The following is a 20,103-nucleotide window of genomic DNA, read 5'->3' on the forward strand; positions in this document are numbered from 1 at the left end:
AAACATCATTAGTTCTTAAAGTGAGAGAATTTTTGAAGACATCATGTTTTTACTAATGAGATAGAGGGTCTGGAGTTTCTTTTAATTTTTTACTGGGTCACTGTGTGATTCTTGAGAACAACACTTGAACTGTTTGCTTTAATTTCCAGATGATAATGGCCTTAGAAAATGAGTAATGGTTATAATAAAAAAGTCTCAAATGTCACTATAAAACTATTTTGTATTTTACCAAATTGAGATGTCTCCGGATTTTGGAGCTTCCATCTAGTAGGAAGCATTCCTTTATTCTGTTATTCAGTGTAACAGAATAGCTCTTTTTGACAATTTCCTTCTAAATTGAGATTTTTGCCTATTGTGTCCAGGTAATATGGTTACCTTGTTAAGTTTTTTAGTTAGGTCATTTTTCACGGGGTATACAGAGTTAGAACTCTTTGAGTTCAAATCTTTGACAATTATTTATTAAGGAAAAATAACTTTCTTTCTGAAAAGCATTGATTACATAACATGGCTATATTATAAATGAGTCTAGCATCAGGCCTGGAATGAAATTCTGTTAACGGAGAGACTAATGTAGGTTATGGAGCCCTCCCATAGCAAGAAATTCACCTTAGAAAGGCTTGCTCTTGCTCTTTGGAAAACTGGCAAATGGGACCAGTGCTTGTTCAGAAAAGATTTAACAAAGACCTGTAAAAAACAGAGTAAAACAATTTATAGTAGTTTCCTTGAATTAAAAACCAAGAAGAAAGCAATTTTTTCATGACCTTTAGAACAGAGTGGGGAAGGGCAGTAGTTGAAGACTGCCGTGATTCAAAGGTAGGTTTTTTTGGAGAAAAAAATAGAAGGTTCTAAAAAGTTAGATTACTTTGAGGGATGTGAAGAATAGGGGAATGAGTTTGAACTCACTTACCCTTTGAATGTCTTCTTCTGTGTAAATATGGGCAGCTTTCCCATAAAATAGGCTAAATTTGTGGTTGTGTATATTTAGAAGATACTTCCAGGCTAGTGAAGTCAAGTTTAATAGCATCGAGGGAATAAATACTGGATTTGCTTATACTTGAAAATCAGTTAAATAAAACTTTAGCATTTTTGATTAGAAGTTGTATAGAACCTTGTTTACTGACTATGAAGGTCCTTATAACTGAGATCATTCACTAAACTTTTTTTTTTTTTTTTTTTTTTAATGCTTCAGGATGAATTCCACTCACGGTTACGTTTTAATCGGAGAGGGCTGGTTGCCATGGCAAATGCTGGTCCTCATGATAATGGCAGCCAATTCTTCTTTACACTGGGTCGAGCAGATGAACTTAACAATAAGCACACCATTTTTGGAAAGGTTTGTGTCCAGTTATCTTCAGCTTCTATGATACATATGGCCAACTTATCTAGGAGTTGCCCTCATAAAAATATTCCCTGGGTTATTTTTTTATTATTTCTAAAAATGGTGGAATATATCCCTTTTATAGTGAACTATGAAGGACCATCTGAACTTTATGTGTGTATGTTTCAAATAAGTCATTGATTATAACTTTAAAATTTTCCTTTTTCTAAAACATACCGATGGTATTAGCTACTGCATCACTCAGCTAATATTATTTCTACATTCTTAGGAACCTAGGCATTATCTAGGTAACAAGATTTAGTAGTTTTAAGTTTTCCTTAAAGTTTAAAGTGGAAATTGTGTTAACATTAAAACTTTTTACCTGAAATACTATTTTGAATAGGAGCTATTTAATCCTGCTCACGTTTAGCGTCATATGAGGGAATATCATTTCCGTAGAATTTTGAACCGTTTTGTTTAAAGGAGGATTCTGACCGTTTTGTTTTCTCACTCTCTTCTAATTCCCACATTCCCACATGTGTTAAGTCTTAGGCATGTTACACATCCCTAGTGTATCAGCTCCCTCTGCTGGTTCAGTAGGAATGGTTTCCCCACAGCCTAGATGAAACTGGATTTTCTGATGATGAAGAGGAAAAAACAAACTGAGCACAACTGGAAAACTGGTATTGCTTTAAAACTCCTGAGAAATGTTGAATGTAAGGACTCATGCTGAAAACATGTAGTACAATATTGTTGCTTAAAACTTAACAACGTAGGTGAAGAAATAAGCATTGGCACATTTGAACCACTCCAGCACTGGTTATCTGATGTTCAACGATTTTCCTTCCTGTTATTAAAAAAAAAAAGTAACAGCATATAATAAAATGAGATTTAGGTTGTCATTGTGAACCACTTTTACAATTGCTATTATATACCTTTCGCACTGGAGACAAAGTATAGCTGAGTGATGAGAATTCAGAAAGGCCAACACTGTCGCTGTGTAACTTCTTTGAATCTCAATGTTCTTCTCTAGATAAGGAGTATAAGGACCTGTATTTAGGATGTTTATGAGGATTAAACAAGATAATATCTGTAAAGCACTTCCACGTGTTCTTATTTGCTTGTTCTGCCCAATTATAAAATCTAAATTTATTATTTTTTTTAATGAAAAGTTGTCATTCAGTAGGAGGTTACCTGGCATTATATTTTTATTTTTAATGAAAACTGATACTATATATATATATATATATATATATATATATATATAGGAAATTTCCTAAAAATGTTATCAAGGGATTGAACTCCATTTCTCCTTTTCCCCCTTAAGATTAAGATGAAATTGCTTTATTTGCATTATTACTACATATGCTCCTATATAAAAATTTGAAATTTCCTTTTAGTTATTGAAAAAAATATTTTCAGAAGTCTTCCTTTATTTCAAAGATGAATATAGGGGCGCCTGGGTGGCTCAGTTAAGGTCCAACTTTGGCTCAGGTCATGATCTCGCGGTACGTGGGTTCGAGCCCCACGTTGGGGTCTGTGCTGACAGCTCAAAGCCTGGAGCTTGCTTCGGGTTCTGTGTCTCCCTTTCTCTCTGCCCCTCCCCCACTCACGCTCTGTCCTCTCTGTCTCTCAAAAATAAATAAACGTTAAGAAAAATTCAAAGAATAATTATAATAGTTTGCAGTTTTCTTATCTGATAGGTTACAGGGGATACAGTATATAACATGCTACGGCTAACAGAAGTAGACGTTGATGAGGAAGAAAGACCACGCAATCCACATAAAATAAGAAGTTGTGAGGTAGGAGCATGATTTCTAAGATACAGTGCTTAATTGATCATTTAAAAGAAACTGATTATTAGTATTTTAAACTAATGGATGGAGGCTTTATACTAAATCAATAGTACAACTCAGAATTTGTCTGTGTAATTTAGGTGCAATTTCTGATTAAGAATTTTTTTTTTTTAATTGAAGGTTTGACTTCAAGGATGAGACTTTAGCTGATAATCCAATGCATGAAAAGCTTGATTTACAGTGGAAAGTTAGAGGAATTAGACTTATTTAGCTGAATGAAGTAACTTCCTAAGTAATTTAAGAGTGATCCTTCATTGAGGAAGCAAGGTCCTTAAGAGCATTTGCTTTGGGGTCAAAACCCTTGAGTTTGCCTTCCTTACTAGATATTAAGGTTTCTTGAATATTTTTCCTCTTTATAAAATAAGGATAAAATACACTGTACTTAATTGCACATAAGATTATTGAGAGAATACAATGAGACCATGTAAGTGGAAGCACTTTATGTAGTATATATATTAGACTTATAATAGTTATGTGAGCAAAAAATATAAATGCTAATGTCAACATAATTAAATATTGGTGTTAATTTTTTGTGAAGTTTTAAAAAATGGAATAATGTTTTCAAAATATTTTTTCATAGGTTTTGTTTAATCCTTTTGATGACATCATTCCCAGAGAAATAAAAAAGCCAAAAAAAGAGAAACCAGAGGAGGAAGTAAAGAAATTGAAGCCCAAAGGCACAAAGTAATCATAATAGAAACATTTTTCTTCAGATTGAAAAGCTGAAGAATTCATTTAATTCATTTTATTTCCTTTTGTAACAACTGTCTACTAGTGAAGGGGGAGGCCAGTGTGGGCCAGGAAGATATCTGAATTATGCGGTTTTTCCTAAAAATTCATTTCTTATATTTAAAAACTGTATATAACTTGAACTTAATCTGAAGAAGTATTGTGTCAGCTGTCTATATGAAATCTGTATTAATAAACAGATAAATATTTATGATCACTATAGCAATTATTTATGTAAATGAGTTGAGAATTTTTGGTTTTTTTTACTAATTTTTCAATTAATATATGCTCAGTATAAAGAACTTGGAAAGTAAAGTATGAATGATATAATGACTGCATGGTTACATAATTTTTCGCTCCTGTGTTGGAGTAAATAAGTTTCAGTATTTTGTCAACAGTATTTTTCACATTATTAGTTTTGTCTATTTTATAAAAATAGATATCAGAGAGTCAGATCTCAGCTTAATCTTTTAGTGATTTCCAGCGTCCATATTAGTTATTTTATTTTATTCCTAAGTGATAGATTCAGACAGTTCTAAGTGTAATCCTGCCTCAGTTTATAAGAAGCAAAGTGTGTTAATATTTCTGAGCCCCAGCTTCCCCATCTTGTAAAATGGAGATTATAATTACAACACCTGGTTGTTATGAAGATAAAACAAGAAGAGGAATTTGAAAACACCCAGTGGTATGGGTATTCAATACATATTTGTTTCTTTTTGTGACATCCTACAATATAAGTTAAGTCACTTTTATAAACTGTCAAATATGAGCCACTTTAATAAGCAGTTGATGTCTTGTGGCAAAATAAATTCTTATATAGCTATATATTTGCTCTCCTATTTTTTGATTCATTTATTTTGAGTAGTTTATCTCTGAGTGAAAGGTCACTGTCACCATATTCAGATACAGTATTTCATCACTATTATTTATCTTGGCAACAAGCCTGAAAGCTATGTGTTTTTGTTTTTTGTTTGTTTTTAATTCATAGCAAATATCTTAGGGATGATTTGGTAGTCATTGATTGCATCTAGGTTTTGAAAGAAAATTCCTCTTTGTTGCCAAATCTTTTATTTTTCCAATACTTGAGAGAGAGTTTTAATAACTTATTATTTATCTTCCTTGAGATGTCTTTAATTTGAAGCCTCAGAGAAGACAGTTTCTTCTTCCCCATGGGCTCTTTTTTTGTTAAGATTATTGCTTATATTTTTTTTATTTGACAATTTTGCATAACTTTTATCAGTTTTTAAATTTTAAGACCTATTTTGGAAGATGCTAGATTAATTGCTTCCCATTTGTAGTGCTCTTGGGGCTATATATTTATTAGTTTTTCAGAAATCTCCATTTTGTTAACCAATATTTATGTATATAAAAAAGCTTAATTATTTCTGTCATGCTTGACTTAGTATACTTAATGGTCGTGCTCAGGATGGGTTTTAGTCACTAGTTTCATCTAATATGTGAAGTATCTATGGTCTGAAGCCAATGCCTTAACATTATGCTGAAAATACAGATCCTTAGTAGATTTCTGCTGAATCCTAAGTCATATTAGATACTGCTGAATGGTCAAAATGTGTTTCTTCTTGTATATTCTATTCTATTGCCTTGAAAATGCAATAAGTTTTGTTTAATTTTTTCTTAATTTTCTTTTTTCCTTTTTTTTTTTTTGATAAGAAATTTTAGTTTACTTTCATTTGGAGAGGAAGCTGAAGAAGAAGAGGAGGAAGTAAATCGAGTTAGTCAGGTACAACGCTAAGTTGCCCTTTGTTCTGAATTATAAAAGGTATTTTTGTATCTCCTGCTACATGTGGCACAGCATGTTTTTCATAGTACACAGTCAGGAAGTGTTCGTCGAACTGATTTGTAAAATGACCTGTTGTTAGTAATATTTACAACTCCTGAGATGATATGCCCTCTTAAAATTGTAATTTCGTGGGGTTTTTTAACTTGGCTTTTTTTTTTTTTAATCAGTCAGAACTAGAGTTAAAGAATGACTCAACTTTGTGATTCAGATTTTAATTGCTATTTAAATGATTTGCTAGATGATAAGGATTATGATCATTGTTATAATAAATAGTGACGGACCAAGGTCTTACATTCATTTTAATATTATCTATCTATATATTATTAATGTCATTAATTCTCATCACAGCCCTTTAAGATACATATTATCATTATCCCCATTTCACCCATAAATAAATTAAGGTATAGATAGATTATAATTTGCTCACACAACTAGTAAGTAGCTAGAGCTGGGATTTGAACCTATGTCTGCCTCAGTATAAGATACATGTATTTGGATTATATATTGCCTCCTGGCCTTTGACCCTACCAGTGCTTCCATTAGGCCTATAAGTATCATTTTCCTGAATATCACTTTTATCACAGTATACATTGTGAACACCTATGGTGCCTTGCCATTATTTAGAGCAGTGAATCTGTTAAATATACTCCAAGAAAATCATCCTCAAGGGTTTGTACTCCCAAAGATTCTGGTATGTCTTCCCACGGATGATGAAGAAATTATGGAAATTTATTTAGAGAATCAAATTGGGGAGGGATGGGAAGGATGGAAGGAAGGGGAGGGAGGACTGCCTTTGATACAGCAGTTTGGTACATTATAATAATAGTGGAGGGTTGAAATGCAGAGTTTTTAAAAAGTGGACAATTCCTGTTCTTACATCTGTTTGTAAAGAAAGCCATAATGCCTTTAAACCACTCTTCTGTAAATAGATTACCTTTTTGCAGTGTTTAAAAAGAAAGAAAGAAGATTAGTGAACACGGAGACCTAAAGGATTAGGTTCAAAGTTTTATAGTAATTAAAATTCCATAACTTAGCACTGCCTTATTTGCTTAGAAATAGTTACCTATTTCTAACCAACAGTAATGACAGCATTGATTTAAAAAGCACATTATTTTTACCCTTGTTTTTAATTCTTTATCCATATACTTCCCTCATCACTTTAGATCCTCTCCCCTTTCTCTCTGCCCCTCCACTGCTCATGCTCACACACACCTCTCTCTCTCAAAGATAAATAAACATCAAAAAAAAAAATTAAAAAAAGAGAAATGTTCTGGTCATAATTTTTGTCTTGCTGTCTTCAGTGTCCTTGAGTGATATGTTTGATACCATGGATTCAGCTACCACCTATATGCTAATAATTCTGAACTCTAGGAACACAGCCCAATATTATTTCTGGGCTATTATCCCACATTCTTGATTTTTTCTCTAGGAAACATCTCTACTTCAGGTGTCAAAGTTAAATACATCTTTATATGAAAACCTCCTTTCTTTAGGCCTGTTCAGTATCATTGATCACTCTGGCACCCCAGTATGTCTGAAGTTATCTTCTTTAGATGTCAGAGCACTAGTTTTGCATTATTCATGATTCAAATTTGTGCCTTATTAAAATGAAAGATATACTTCATGTCATGATCCTGTGGGTATATTTGTAAATGGACAAAACCACAAATGTCAGATCTGGAAGTTGCCAGGAGTCCCTTTCACTGATGTTTTCTGAAGATGTCAAGTTTCCTTACATACCCATGCCTTCCCCACAATACCCCCACTCCTGTTTCTCCTTTTGTCTGGAGTGTCTTCTCCGTCATTTGACTCCACTAGATTTAGCTCCACTATAAATAAATATTTATTTTATGTAATCTCTAAAATGGCCATGTGATATAGATATTATTCCTATTTAAGCGAAGAAATCAGTACTCAGAAAGGCTAGGTCACTGTGCAAGACCAATGTAATTAAGAGGTAGTAAAATCAGAGTTTTGGTCTTAGGTTTCTATAGCCATTTAAGTCTCTAATACGATTCAAGTGCTCAGAAGCTGCCTCCTCCCAGCCGAAGCCATCTAGAAGGCTGGCGGGAAATTGCATTGGTGGCACAGCATTCTGGGGTGGAAGGCAGCTCAGTGCAGCTGGCCCCCTGCTGTTGCCTAACTCCCACAGGGTCCTGGACATCAGGCTGAGCCAGGGAGCTGCCTTGGAGACAGAGCCAGGGTAGGAGAAAGGAGTTCTTCTATCATTCTTTTTGTCAAATTAAATTTCTAGTCTGAAGTAAGTTTTGTTCAGTAAGTTTAGGATTGACTTTACTAGGAAATTAGTTTGAATTTTTTCTATTTGTAACAACAGTATGTGTTACATGTTTAAAGCATATCTTCTGCTGCTGCTGCTTACTATTATTGTACAAAGTAAAACAAACAAAATGTTTAATTTACACTGAATATCGTGAACGTGATAAAAGCAATTTGTGTTTGCTACAAGGTTGAAATGCAAAAGGAGAGTACCGCAGATAGTGTTGTCTTGCCCTTTATGTTTGCTCTCAAACCTGAAAAACACTTCACACAGTGGAAAGACTAAATTCGTTCCTTTTTGCCAAGAAAATTGCAGACCACAGTCCATTATCAAATGAATAGTATAGGCCTAGTATTGTGTCATCATATTTCTCTCATCTGACTCTATGCTGTGTGATAAAATTATCAAATGTTTGTTTCTGACCCTCAAATCCGTATCTTTTAGTTGGCTTATTCTTCTTTTCACCAGCTGCCTACTGGCCATCTCTCTCTATTTGAATATCTTACTAGTAACCCAAGCCCTAGCCAAGGCTTAGTTCATTATCTTTGTTTTCCAGACTTCTCCCTGTTCTGTGACTTCTTTTTCCACTCCCTGGTATCAGTATCCTCTAAAGAAAAATTTTAGATTCTGGTGTTTTTCTTACTTTTTTCTCTGCAAAACCAGTTTGTTGTAGTATTCTACCAATTTTTCATCCATAACATATCTTAAATCTATTTTTCCTTTTAACTTTTTTTGCTACTACCCTCATTCAGGCCTTCATTTCTAGCCTGGGCTGCTGCCTTAGTCTATAGACTGGTCTCCCAAGTTCTTACTTTTTATTCTCTTTTACTCAGAACAGTCTTCCTGAAACCCTGAAACCTCTTTAAGATGTCACAGTTACACTCTGTTAACTATAGAAGTAAGGCCATGATCCCCCTTTACCAATTCTGCCCTTTGGTCTAATACTACTACTACTACTACTTCTTCTTCTTCTTCTTCTTCTTCTTCTTCTTCTTCTTCTTCTTCTTCTTCTTTTTAATGTTTATTTATTTACTTTGAAGGAGAGAGAGAGATCGCAAGCAGTGGAGGGGCAGAGAGACAGAGAGAGAGAGAATCTTAAGCAGGCTCTGCACTGCCCAGAGCTCCATGCGGGACTCAATCTCACGAACACTGAGATCATGACCTGAGCTGAAATCAAGAGTCAGACGCTTAACTGACTGAACCACCCAGGCGCCCTTGTCTAATACTTCCTAAACCATTTAAAACCACTGGAAAATAGGTCCAATACTTCCTTAAAAATTAAAAATTACATTCCTACACCTCATTTCAGACCTACTGAATCAGAATCTCCAAGAAAGGGGCCTGAGAAGCTGTACTTTTAATGAATTCCCTGGAATTCTTATCAGGGAAATGTAGGAAACACTGTTAGCAGACCTGAACTATTTGCTGTTCTACATAAATGTTTTATATTTTCTTTTCTGTGTGTCTTTGTTCACGTTTTTCACCTGCCTGAAGTCCTATCCCATTCTGGATGTCAAAGTCACACTTATTTTCAACACCTAAAATACCATCTTTCTAAATGTCTTTTCTTAATTGTTTCTTTTTCTGATCTAACCTTTGCTTCTCTTGTGATAGTTAACATTTTCCTTTTAATAACATCCATTTTGTTTTATTACACAAGAAATATGTGACTATGTTCTCACTGTATACTACTCAAACATTATACCCTTTTCTTTCTTCCATATTAAGTGTGTAGAGTTCTGGGCTATGGGCTCTTTGATGGTAAACTGTGTCATCTTTGAGTGACAGTAGGTTGGAGTAGAGATAGCATGGATTTGGGATCATACACACTCATATTGGCACTTTGCTTTCCACTGATACTTTGTGACCTTTACTTAGTCTCTCCGAGCCTTACATCTCCTCCTTGTAACATGAAAATACTCTGAACCATTTAGATTGTGAAATAAGGACGTGGGTAGTCATTACTTCGATACAATATGCAGTCTTGGAAAATGTTTTTGAAAGTCAAATGTCTTAAACAGTATACTCTATGTTATAATCTGTATTATATTCTCAGAGAGCTAAAGAATTATCAAACAGTCTCTAATATGATTGTGAGTATTATTCAGACGCTGCTGCCCTCATGCTAAAGCAGTCTAGAGGGTTGGGTTGGCAAAAAACTTCACCAACAATTTGGGGTTGGAAGCCTTAACTCCACATAACTGCCCTAGTGCTCTTACTGAGCACTCCCTGGGGCTCCTGGATCGTAGCTTGAGCAGCCTTGAAGGGCATCCTGTACATCATGACCCACCAACAACCCATTCTCCACATGTGAATGGGTCTCGGCACACTGTGCAGAATATTTGGCTTACCGAATTTAGCTATTTGGTCTGTTTATATAATGGAGACATGAATAAGTTTAGTTTGAGAAAATACAACAACAATAAAAAATCATTGCAGGTTGTTGACTTAGAGGAAAGGAAATTCTCTAGAGGGCATGAGACAAACTCCAGAGCCAAAAAAAAAAAAAAAAAAAAAAAATGGAAGTAGATTTTATATATTTTCTTTTTGTACTGTTCTTCAGACTTTGAGAACTGTTCCAATACAGTTTACCTTTGGGGTTAAATGAGACCTTGCTAAGAAAAATGAATGCTAGCCTGAATATTGGAAAAGTATGACCAATAGATAAAAGTAAGACTTACTGTTTTTAAATGTAGGTAATAATTAGAACCAAAGTCAAATAAGTGTCTTTTACAATGACCAAGAATTTTCAGTTTCACTGGATGGATGAAATTAAATATTTCTAGAAGTCTTGAAAATAATTGTTTCATTATTCATTTGCTTATCAAGTTCATTGACACCACAGTGTGTTAAGCTTTATTCCAGAACCTGTCTAACATCACAAGTTAATAATGCTGAAGTCTGAACTGGGGCTTTGGGGTTTTACTTTATGTGAAAGTAGAAATAAGATAGAACCCCTCTGGTTTATGGATTATCAGTGTGGGATTACAGAGACAACTTCACCCCACTCATTTATTCCTGACAAAGTACCTCTCCCACATGGGTTAGCTTTCCTTCATTATTTATTTCAGTATCTTTCTACTACCTGATAAAATCTCTTTTAGAATAATAGAATTTTACAGCTCAAAGGGATCTAGTCCAACTTCCTTCCTTTATAGATGAGGAAACTGAGACTCTAGTTAAGTGACTTGCCAGACTGACTTCATTTCCTTTTTGATAGGATTGCATGATAGGAGGATGCCATAATAACATATCTTGAGTTCTGGAAAGCATACTGTCAGAGTCTTGTGGACAACACGAGGAAATGTGATCTGGGAGATATTATAGTCAGATGGGTTTATAGTTGATTGAATACTTCTGCCCAAAGAGTGCTTTGTTGTCAACCTGTGCATGATTATTTGAACTAGGAAGTTAAAGTGGAATAGGAGTACATGTAAATTCTGTACTTGAACTTAATGCAATCAGCTGAATAGGTATAAGACTTTATAGGCCATGAGTCCTAGTTGAATTATGAAGAGTAAGGTCTCTGAATAAGGAATTTAACATTCTTTGCATTTGGAGGGATCACATTTGCAGCGTTTTGTTCAGTTCAGAACACATTTAAGAAGGATACTGACAAACCAGATGCATTCAGAGGAAGGGAGGATCTTACGAAGGATGGGGATGAAGCCAAAAACCACTGCACATGGAGAATGCTTGACAAGCTGGATATACTTTGAAGATGTAAAAACTAAGTGAAAATGTGGTCCTAGGCTTCAAACATTTGGGGAGTTTTTATCTGGAGGATCCCTGCCTTCATTTTGCTTTCTTAAATAATAGTTTTATTCAACTGTCCATACTGGTTTAAAGTTTACTCCCAAATCTTTGTGTCTAATTTAAAAACAGATGTCAGAAAATATTTTTCATGTGAAAGTCTGCAATCAAACAAGCAGTTTTCAATGAGGCAAGTTAAGTGGTAGTTTCATTATAAAGGTATCTCAATAGCTAGATTTAAAAAATAGTGAGTAAACTGTGCCACATTCACAGTGATACACATAGCATTTCTCTCACTGCAAGATATGCTAACATTTTTACCTCAAATCCCAAGTTATAAAAAGACTCTTTTTCTCACCCATAAAAAGTTATATGGATGGACAAATATACCACTTTTGAGAATAAAATAAGAATGCTTTGTCCTATTCTCATTTATTCCAAGAAATTAAAGTCTCCCAAAAACTTGGATCTGGGGGTGCACACAACATGAAGACTGCTGCCAGGCCTTTTGCACAGAAGTTGTCAGAAATGTTGAACAGTCTAATTTACAAACTGTTCTGGCCTGATTAAATTGTATTAAACTTTACTTATCGTCCTAGTTGTTTATACTTAACTAGTTTTAAAAAGATGTTAATATATTTGTATTCATCTCATATTTCTGCTGTAACTAATGACTGTCAATTTAGTGGTTTGAAGCAAAACAGATTTTATATGGTACATTTCTGGGGTCACAGGTCCAAAACAGGTTTCCCTGGGCTACATACTGGGGTATTGGCCGGGCTTCCTTCCTTCTGGAGGTTCTGGGAAGAATCTCTTCCCTTCACTTTTCCACCTTTAGAGCTCATTTGCATTCCTTGGCTTGTGGCCGCTTCCTCTAGCTTCAAAGCCAACAATAGCCCGTAGAGTCTTTCTCATGCTTTATCATTATGGGATAGACTCTCCTGCCTCCCTCTTTCACTCGTAAGGACTCTTGTGATTACATTGGATGTACCCTGATAGACCAGGATAATCTCCCCATCTCAGAATCCTTAATTTATCCACAAAGTCCCTTTTGCCATGTCAGGTAACATATTCACAGGCTTTGAGGACTAGGATGTGGACATCTGTAGGGGGTCGTTATTATACCTACCAATCTCTTTGTATTTAAACTGTACTCTATTCACTATGCCTAATAGCAGACATTGCTTGTAGTTTGTTTTAGTTCTAGAAGGTAAAACTAGGACTGGTTGGATGGTTAGAAATTGCACATGGATTTTTTACCCTCCAATTAGAAAGAGAACTGTCCAAGAAGAGAAGACTAGAAGAATTTAAAAAGGGTGGTGTGTGTGTGTGTGTGTGTGTGTGTGTGTGTGTGTGTGTGTGGTGTGGTTGTAAGCTCCTTTCAGGTGTTGAGATACTGGTTAACTAGTCAGCAGCGATGTCAAGGAGATTCCTGCTTTGGGTGAGAGACTAGATTAAGTGGCCTATGAGATCTTTATTTTTCAACTATTAACTCTGGTTCTGTGCTAAAGGTCAGAGAATGTGATCGGGTTCTTCAGAGAAACAATACATGTATATGTGCAGTTCTGTGGTAACTTATTTTGAAGGATGTATCATTTTTTGGAAGAAAAGGTGTTTTTAAAATAATATTTTCTATCAATGCAAGAGTTAGCTTCTTACTTATAAAGCTTTAATTTATGCTGAAAATTTCAGGAACATATATCTTTTGCTAGCCACATTACAGCAGTACTAGATTTTATGTAAATTTGTTAACTTGCCCTTTTGGAAGACTATTTTATTTCTTCCTCACTTATGATTATATCATATATTTCTTCCTAGAGCATGAAGGGAAAAAGCAAAAGTAGTCATGACTTGCTTAAGGATGATCCCCATCTCAGTTCTGTGCCAGCTGTTGGAAGGTTAGTATGCTACCAATGTGATCCCAAATCCTTATTTTCTGGCTCAGATATTTTCTCACTGCTTTTGTGACAAAATGGTCTGTTCTCTTAAATCCAGTTTTTTCAACTCAGACAAAAAAAAGCATTTTGGTGATGGAGATAGTAGAGGTTCTAGCATAATGGAGGGAAGCACACTGGCCTCTTACACTCATCTTACTATCTATCTCTGTTGAACTAATTAAATTTAAAATTAAGTGCTAAACTTTTAAATCTTGGGATAGTTTGAATAGGAAACTGTTTGCTTTTTTTTTTTTTAAGTTTAATGTTTAATTCAAAGTTGCTTTGGGGCGCCTGGGTGGCGCAGTCGGTTAAGCGTCCGACTTCAGCCAGGTCACGATCTCGCGGTCCGTGAGTTCGAGCCCCGCGTCGGGCTCTGGGCTGATGGCTCGGAGCCTGGAGCCTGTTTCCGATTCTCTGTCTCCCTCTCTCTCTGCCCCTCCCCCGTTCATGCTCTGTCTCTCTCTGTCCCAAAAATAAATAAAAAAACGTTGAAAAAAAAAAAAATTTCCAAGTTGCTTTGAAGCATTTTGTACCAGTTGCTATGATGAGTAAACAAATCGGAGTTGAAAAGTTTTGTGAAGTCACTGTATTTTAGACCAATTCATTGAGTATTTTTTTCTGACATATTTTAGGAGTTAACAGAAAACTCTATCTTTGTTGCTTCTCTCTGAGAAGGGAGGATGTATTACTGTTAAATACAACTGCACATGATATTGGGACAATGTCTCAAATGGGGATTAAAACACTATTGTACTGAATTTAGCTTGTGTTACAAAATTCTATTTCAAAAAAATCTTTTCTTAATATCCTGGTAGTTTAAGGATTTGGCCTTTTCAGCCAGAATATGTCAAGCCAATGGAAGAAATTGTTTTCTCAACTCCTCTGTTCATAAAAATATCACTATTGGTTGTTATTTGCTTTTTTCTGTTAATTCTAGTGAATTTGTATATGTGCTAATCGGGCATACTTATTATTCTATTTGTAAAAATGAATCTCTTTTAGAATGTTTCTGTTTGCTCTACAATGCCATTCTGAAATTCCTATGTTTTGAACTGTTAATCCCAGCAAAATATTCTAAATTTTGATTAGTGAATAATTTTATTAGTTTCATTTTGAAGGTAAACTTTACTTGCTTTCATTTTTTTTGTAGCGAAAAAGGTGATGCAGCAGGAGATTCAGCTAATGTGAGTATTAATCTTACTATAAATATAGTTTGAACAATTAAAAAAATTTTAAAGATTGAAAACTAAATCATTTATTTTGATTGAAGTATTTCCTTCCAAGTGTGCATGTAGATGTGTATTTCCCTACAAACTGAAATCATACATATATGAATTTCTAGCCCATTTTTCTCCCTCTCACTACTAGAATACTCAAAATTCAGATGTCATTGATTTTATTTCATTGTGTTAAAAGTTTAAATGTTGGGGTGCCTGGGTGGCTCAGTCGGTTAAGTGTCTGACTTCGCCTTAGGTCATGATCTCACGGTTCATGAGTTTGAGCCCTGCGTCGGGCTCTGTTCTGACAGCTCAGAACTTGGATCCTGCTTCAGATTCTGTGTCTCCCTCTCTGCCCCTTCTCTGCTCACAGTCTGTCTCTCACTCTCTCAAAAATATGTAAACATAAAAAAAAATTTTTTTAAACAAAAGTTTAAAAGTTGATGCGTGGGCATCCTACACAGTGTATAGGAAAATGCTTAGATCAGTCATTTATAGCAGTATTCCTTGATGTACACAATTCAGAAGATTCTCATTCAAGACTATAGCGATCTTTATTAATTGTATTGGCTATTAAAGCTGATTATAAAAAAGACCTAAAGGAGGTGTAAGAGCAAGCAGTGCAGGTGCATAGAATTTGGGTGTTTCTGAATGGAGAGAACACCAGCGCTAAAGCTGACTGGTGTTGCCGGCCTGGAGTTGTAGGAGATTGTGTCAGGGAGTACAGACTGTACAGGGTCCTGAGTGAGTTGAGGGTCCCCTGGAGGATTCTGAGAAGGGGAGTAATTGCTGTGACTTCAATTATAGTAAGAAATCTAAGCTTCTCCACCTTCTCCTCATCTACTTGAATTAATCTCTGGTTGAGGTCGGTATGCTGGCCAACTGCCTGCAGAAGTTACATTTCCCCTGGGAAAGAACAGAAATGTGGACAACACAATATCCTGGGTGATACAGAGGGAGCACCGCCTGTGCTGCACAGAGGGGCTGTGTGTGAAGGGAGCAAACACTCCTTACTCAGGTATCCCATACTGATGTAGTTGGCCTACAGCAGACCATACGGGTATTCCCGCCTGTAGCAAATGCTTCAAGTCCTTACTAATTTAAAATAAAAAAACAAAACTGGCTTAGAATGCAATGTGGAGAGTCGGAGATGGATCTCTGGTGGTGTAAGGGGATGTGGGATGCCTAGCAAATACTGCATTTCAATTTCTACAGGATGGAGAATATGAAGGTGCAGAGCATGATGAATATATTGATGGTGATGGGAAGAACCTGATGAGAGAAAGGATTGCAAAAAAATTAAAAAAGGACACCGGTGCAAATGTGAAGTCCACTGGAGAGGGAGAAGTGAAGAAGTTGGTTACCCGCAGGTGAGTCAGTTATGGTGCTTCCTGGTGTCAGTTGTCTTTCTCTCCTTCACTCTAAATTAGTATTGAGTCCTCTCTTCCACTTCTTTTTCAGAACACTATTTTCATAATGTTTGATAGATATGCCAGTTGTGTGTTAGCCTGTTTGGGGACCTAACATACAGTTTTAAAGTACTTACGACAGTGGTCCCTCGAGTCAAATTCCTCTTCATTTTCTCTCTAATCTCTTCTTTAAAAGCCCCTACAAATTTCTATATGTGGGACAAGCAATATATTAGTTAGATGCGGAAGGCCGTGTTTGTCTAATACCAATGCAAGCAGTAGAGTAACTTATAGAATGAAAAGCCAAGTCCTTAGATTTAGGTGAGTAAAATATGTCACAACTGGTTATGAAAGTGTGCAGGCCTGAAAAAATTCTTAACTATCTTTTCAACTCTGATTTATACCATATACCCCTCCTAATCTCTGTCAGAAAAGAAATTTCAGCAAATGTCTGATAGTGAAGAGTTGTTAAAATTTGTGACTCAACACTATATTCTGAAATTCAACTTAATTGAAAAACTCTCCTTTGTGATTTTATTATTCAACTTTATGGTATACATTTTAAATAATACTGCCTTAAAAATGTTTTCTTTGGATTGCCTACATTTGGGGATAAGATGGGTGTAACTACATATAAACAACATTCTTATTTTTTTCTTAAGTGTATTTATTTTGAGAGAGAGACAGAGAGAGTGAGCAGGGGAGGGGCAGAGAGAGAGAGAGAAAGAGAGAATCCCAAGCAGGCTCCACACTGTCAGCACAGAGCCCGACGTGGGGCTGGAACTCATAGCACTGTGAGATCATGACCTGAGCCAAAACCAAGAGTTGGATGCTTAGCTGACTGAGCCTCCCAGGAACCCCAGCAACATTCTTATTTTTCTGCTATGTTTCTCCACTTCATATAGAAAAACTTAAAAATAAAAGGCATTTCCCTATTGGCACTGCTTCGGTTCCTCAATTTTTTCCTTCATGTAACCTGAAAAGTAATTGTCAGCAATCTCCACTGATGGTAATAAACCCTTATATTCAGAAATCGTACTTAAATATAGTAGATTAACATTGGGCAACTATTGACAATGTTTTAGTGATCATATATGAGCTGATATATCATATCAAGTCTGTAACCTTAAGTCAGATTATACATACAATCAAGGATGCTTTTTCTCTCTCATTTTCATTCAAAACATGCATTTTCTAATTTTTAAGAACTATGAATATGGTACAGATTAGGCTTATAATGTGACAAAAAAATGCATTTTGAATTTTTAACAGATGAAACAAATAGTTGTTATGCTTAAGTGCTTAAGTCCTCAATTCTCCTGTCTTACTGGCTTTAATACAAGTTGCAATATTTATACACCCTGTAATTAATATAACTTACAATTTAGCAGAGCTGACTTTTCTTTAAGTACTAAATAAAACTTATTTGGCAAAATTTGCGTTAATAAATAGTGAAAACACCAAAACATCTATTTTTAACTGTTCCCCTCTTCCCCCACATTTTCAATATTGACATCCTCCTCTCTCCCTCCTTCATCTTACCTCTCCTGCCCTCAAAGAGAAATAAAAGAAAAATAAGGAGGTCGGGATAGAGAAGACAGTACAGGATTTCAAAGGGAAAATACAGTTTTTCACTCTTACTTAGAAATTTCCACATTTGTCTCATGAACACTTATTTTGCGTACAAAAAAAAGTCCAAAATTATTAGTTAGTTATAGCAGCTTCACTATAGTTTAACTCTCAAGTTAGTGTTATGTTAAAAAAATAAAATAAAAGGGTCAATATACTGGGACTGAAATAATTTTATAAGGAATAAAATATGATATTTAAGTATTTCTGATGTTTTAAAAAGATATGTGCTGGTAAAGGTTTAAATCAGTGTCTTTCAACCTTTTCAGTACATTGAGGTCACCTAAGAATAGGCCCCACCCCTGACTAAGTCTGTCAGAAATTTTGGTTACGGCATCCTAAGGTTAAAAAAGCACTCTAGAAAAAAAAATAAAAAATAAAATAAAATAAAATAAAATAAAATAATAAAAAAAAAAAAGCACTCCAGGTTATTCTACTAAGCACCTAAGGTTAATTTTAAGTTTGGGCTTAATTGGCGCTGGTCTTTTGGAACGTCCTATTTTAAAGTTGATTGTAAAGAATTATTTTTTTGCCTGTAGGTGGAGCTCAACTGCTGCAAGTTAATCCTATAAACCAAATTCAGCTGTCTGCCCTATTTTTTAGCATCCGTGTAGGGATTCATAATAAAAGACCAAAGGATAAAATCAGACGTAACAAGCAGACCAAATAGTTAGAAATCATTGGTTTGTTGTGATGATTATAATCATTATAGAAATTGTCTTTGTGTAATTTCTATCAAATGTAATTATATTGTGATTACTCTTCTAAATTATTTTCATTACATTGAAATATGAATAAAAAAAATACTGACACATACCCTCAAATTATAATCATTAAACATTTGATAGAAATATTTCAAGGTTAACCAGAGTGGTATTAGTTTTGATGTTTGAACAGGTTCTGGTTTGATCAGCTGTGTTCTGTTGACCCATGATATTTAGTTGACCTTTGTTTTAAAACAACTCTCTTATTGGTAAAGTTAAGTCGTATTTGTGTTTTAGTTATGACTTATGTTAGGTTGACTGAATATGAAATATCATTATTATGATAGTACCAGGAATTTAGATATGGATGTTGAAGTTGGGATGGAAGACCTAATGAGTTGGATTGAACTTTAAGTTACGAGGCAAGGGGTAATATAGTCGTAAATACCTCCTGAGTATACTCCCCGTGGCCTGGGTGAACACCCAAATTAGATGGTGCCAATTGTAGCCTCTCCAGTCTCTCTTTGTTGGGTTTGACATATGTTACTAGGATTTCTTAACTTCCCATTGTTTCTAGCTTCTCAAAAACATTTGTGAGCTTTCTCTCAGCCTTGGGGATCTGAGTCTCAATATGATCAGTCACAGGAAGTCCAGATTCAAAAAGATAATACCAAATTTAAATTTCAAACATTTAGAAGATAGTATGCATTTTTAAATTATAGTACAAATTTTAAAAGATAATACAATAACAGATTGAAATCCGCAGACCTTTTAACAACCCTTTTTTAACCATTAGAATCATCATCTCTGAGAAGTCCCCCTCTTCTGTTCAACAGAACATTTACAAGCAAGGACTGCATTAACCATTTAGAGCATTTCTGCTTCTGTTTACCTTCGTTTGCTCTGAGATGTCTACTGAAGCAGACATTTAAAAAGAGGAAGAGAAAGAAATGCGAGTTATATACCGTGGGTAACTTGGTCTGTGAATAAAGAAAATTTGCAGGTATTATCTCTTTGGTATGGAATAGCAGATGACTAAGCTATGGAGCAGTCCCAATTTTAATGAAGTTTGCATGCTAACTTGTACTAGAACTTGCTTTTTATTTTGTATATGTTCTTTCCTAAGCAGTCATTCTACTCTCAAACATATGTTACTGTTGTAGCCAGATGCTGCAAGAACTGCTATGTGCCAGACAGTGCTAGACTCCAGGAACATGAAAATAAAGGCACATGTTCAAAATATAGTATATGAGTACAATTATAAACAATTAATTACAATTTAGTATGTCGAGTGCCCTAATAGACGTGTCTACAAATTATTATGGATGTTAGGTAGGCAATATATATTTCTGGGAAAGTTCAAAATACCAGGTCAAAAAATAGTTGAATGTGGGACACTAGGGTGGCTCAGTCGGTTAAGCGTCCGACTTCTGCTCAGGTCATGATCTCATGGCTCGTAGGTTTGAGCCCTG

At 35.2% G+C, this 20,103-nt stretch overlaps 1 protein-coding gene across 1 annotated transcript in view; it reads left to right on the plus strand.

The window, feature by feature from the left end:
• Window positions 1-20,103, plus strand: part of CWC27 (CWC27 spliceosome associated cyclophilin) — a 193,598-nt gene that overhangs the window by 16,626 nt on the left and 156,869 nt on the right. Inside the window, exons 4-10 of the mRNA XM_047087094.1 lie at window positions 1,190-1,333; window positions 3,022-3,120; window positions 3,755-3,858; window positions 5,575-5,644; window positions 13,554-13,633; window positions 14,823-14,856; window positions 16,105-16,259. Coding sequence (XP_046943050.1) covers window positions 1,190-1,333; window positions 3,022-3,120; window positions 3,755-3,858; window positions 5,575-5,644; window positions 13,554-13,633; window positions 14,823-14,856; window positions 16,105-16,259 — 686 coding nt within the window. The remainder of the gene's footprint in view (window positions 1-1,189; window positions 1,334-3,021; window positions 3,121-3,754; window positions 3,859-5,574; window positions 5,645-13,553; window positions 13,634-14,822; window positions 14,857-16,104; window positions 16,260-20,103) is intronic.

This window comes from Lynx rufus, unplaced genomic scaffold (assembly GCF_022079265.1).
Source record: "Lynx rufus isolate CCGP_SWC_20201006 ecotype Redwood Valley unplaced genomic scaffold, mLynRuf1.p SCAF_1, whole genome shotgun sequence".
Taxonomy (NCBI): Eukaryota; Metazoa; Chordata; class Mammalia; order Carnivora; family Felidae; genus Lynx; species Lynx rufus.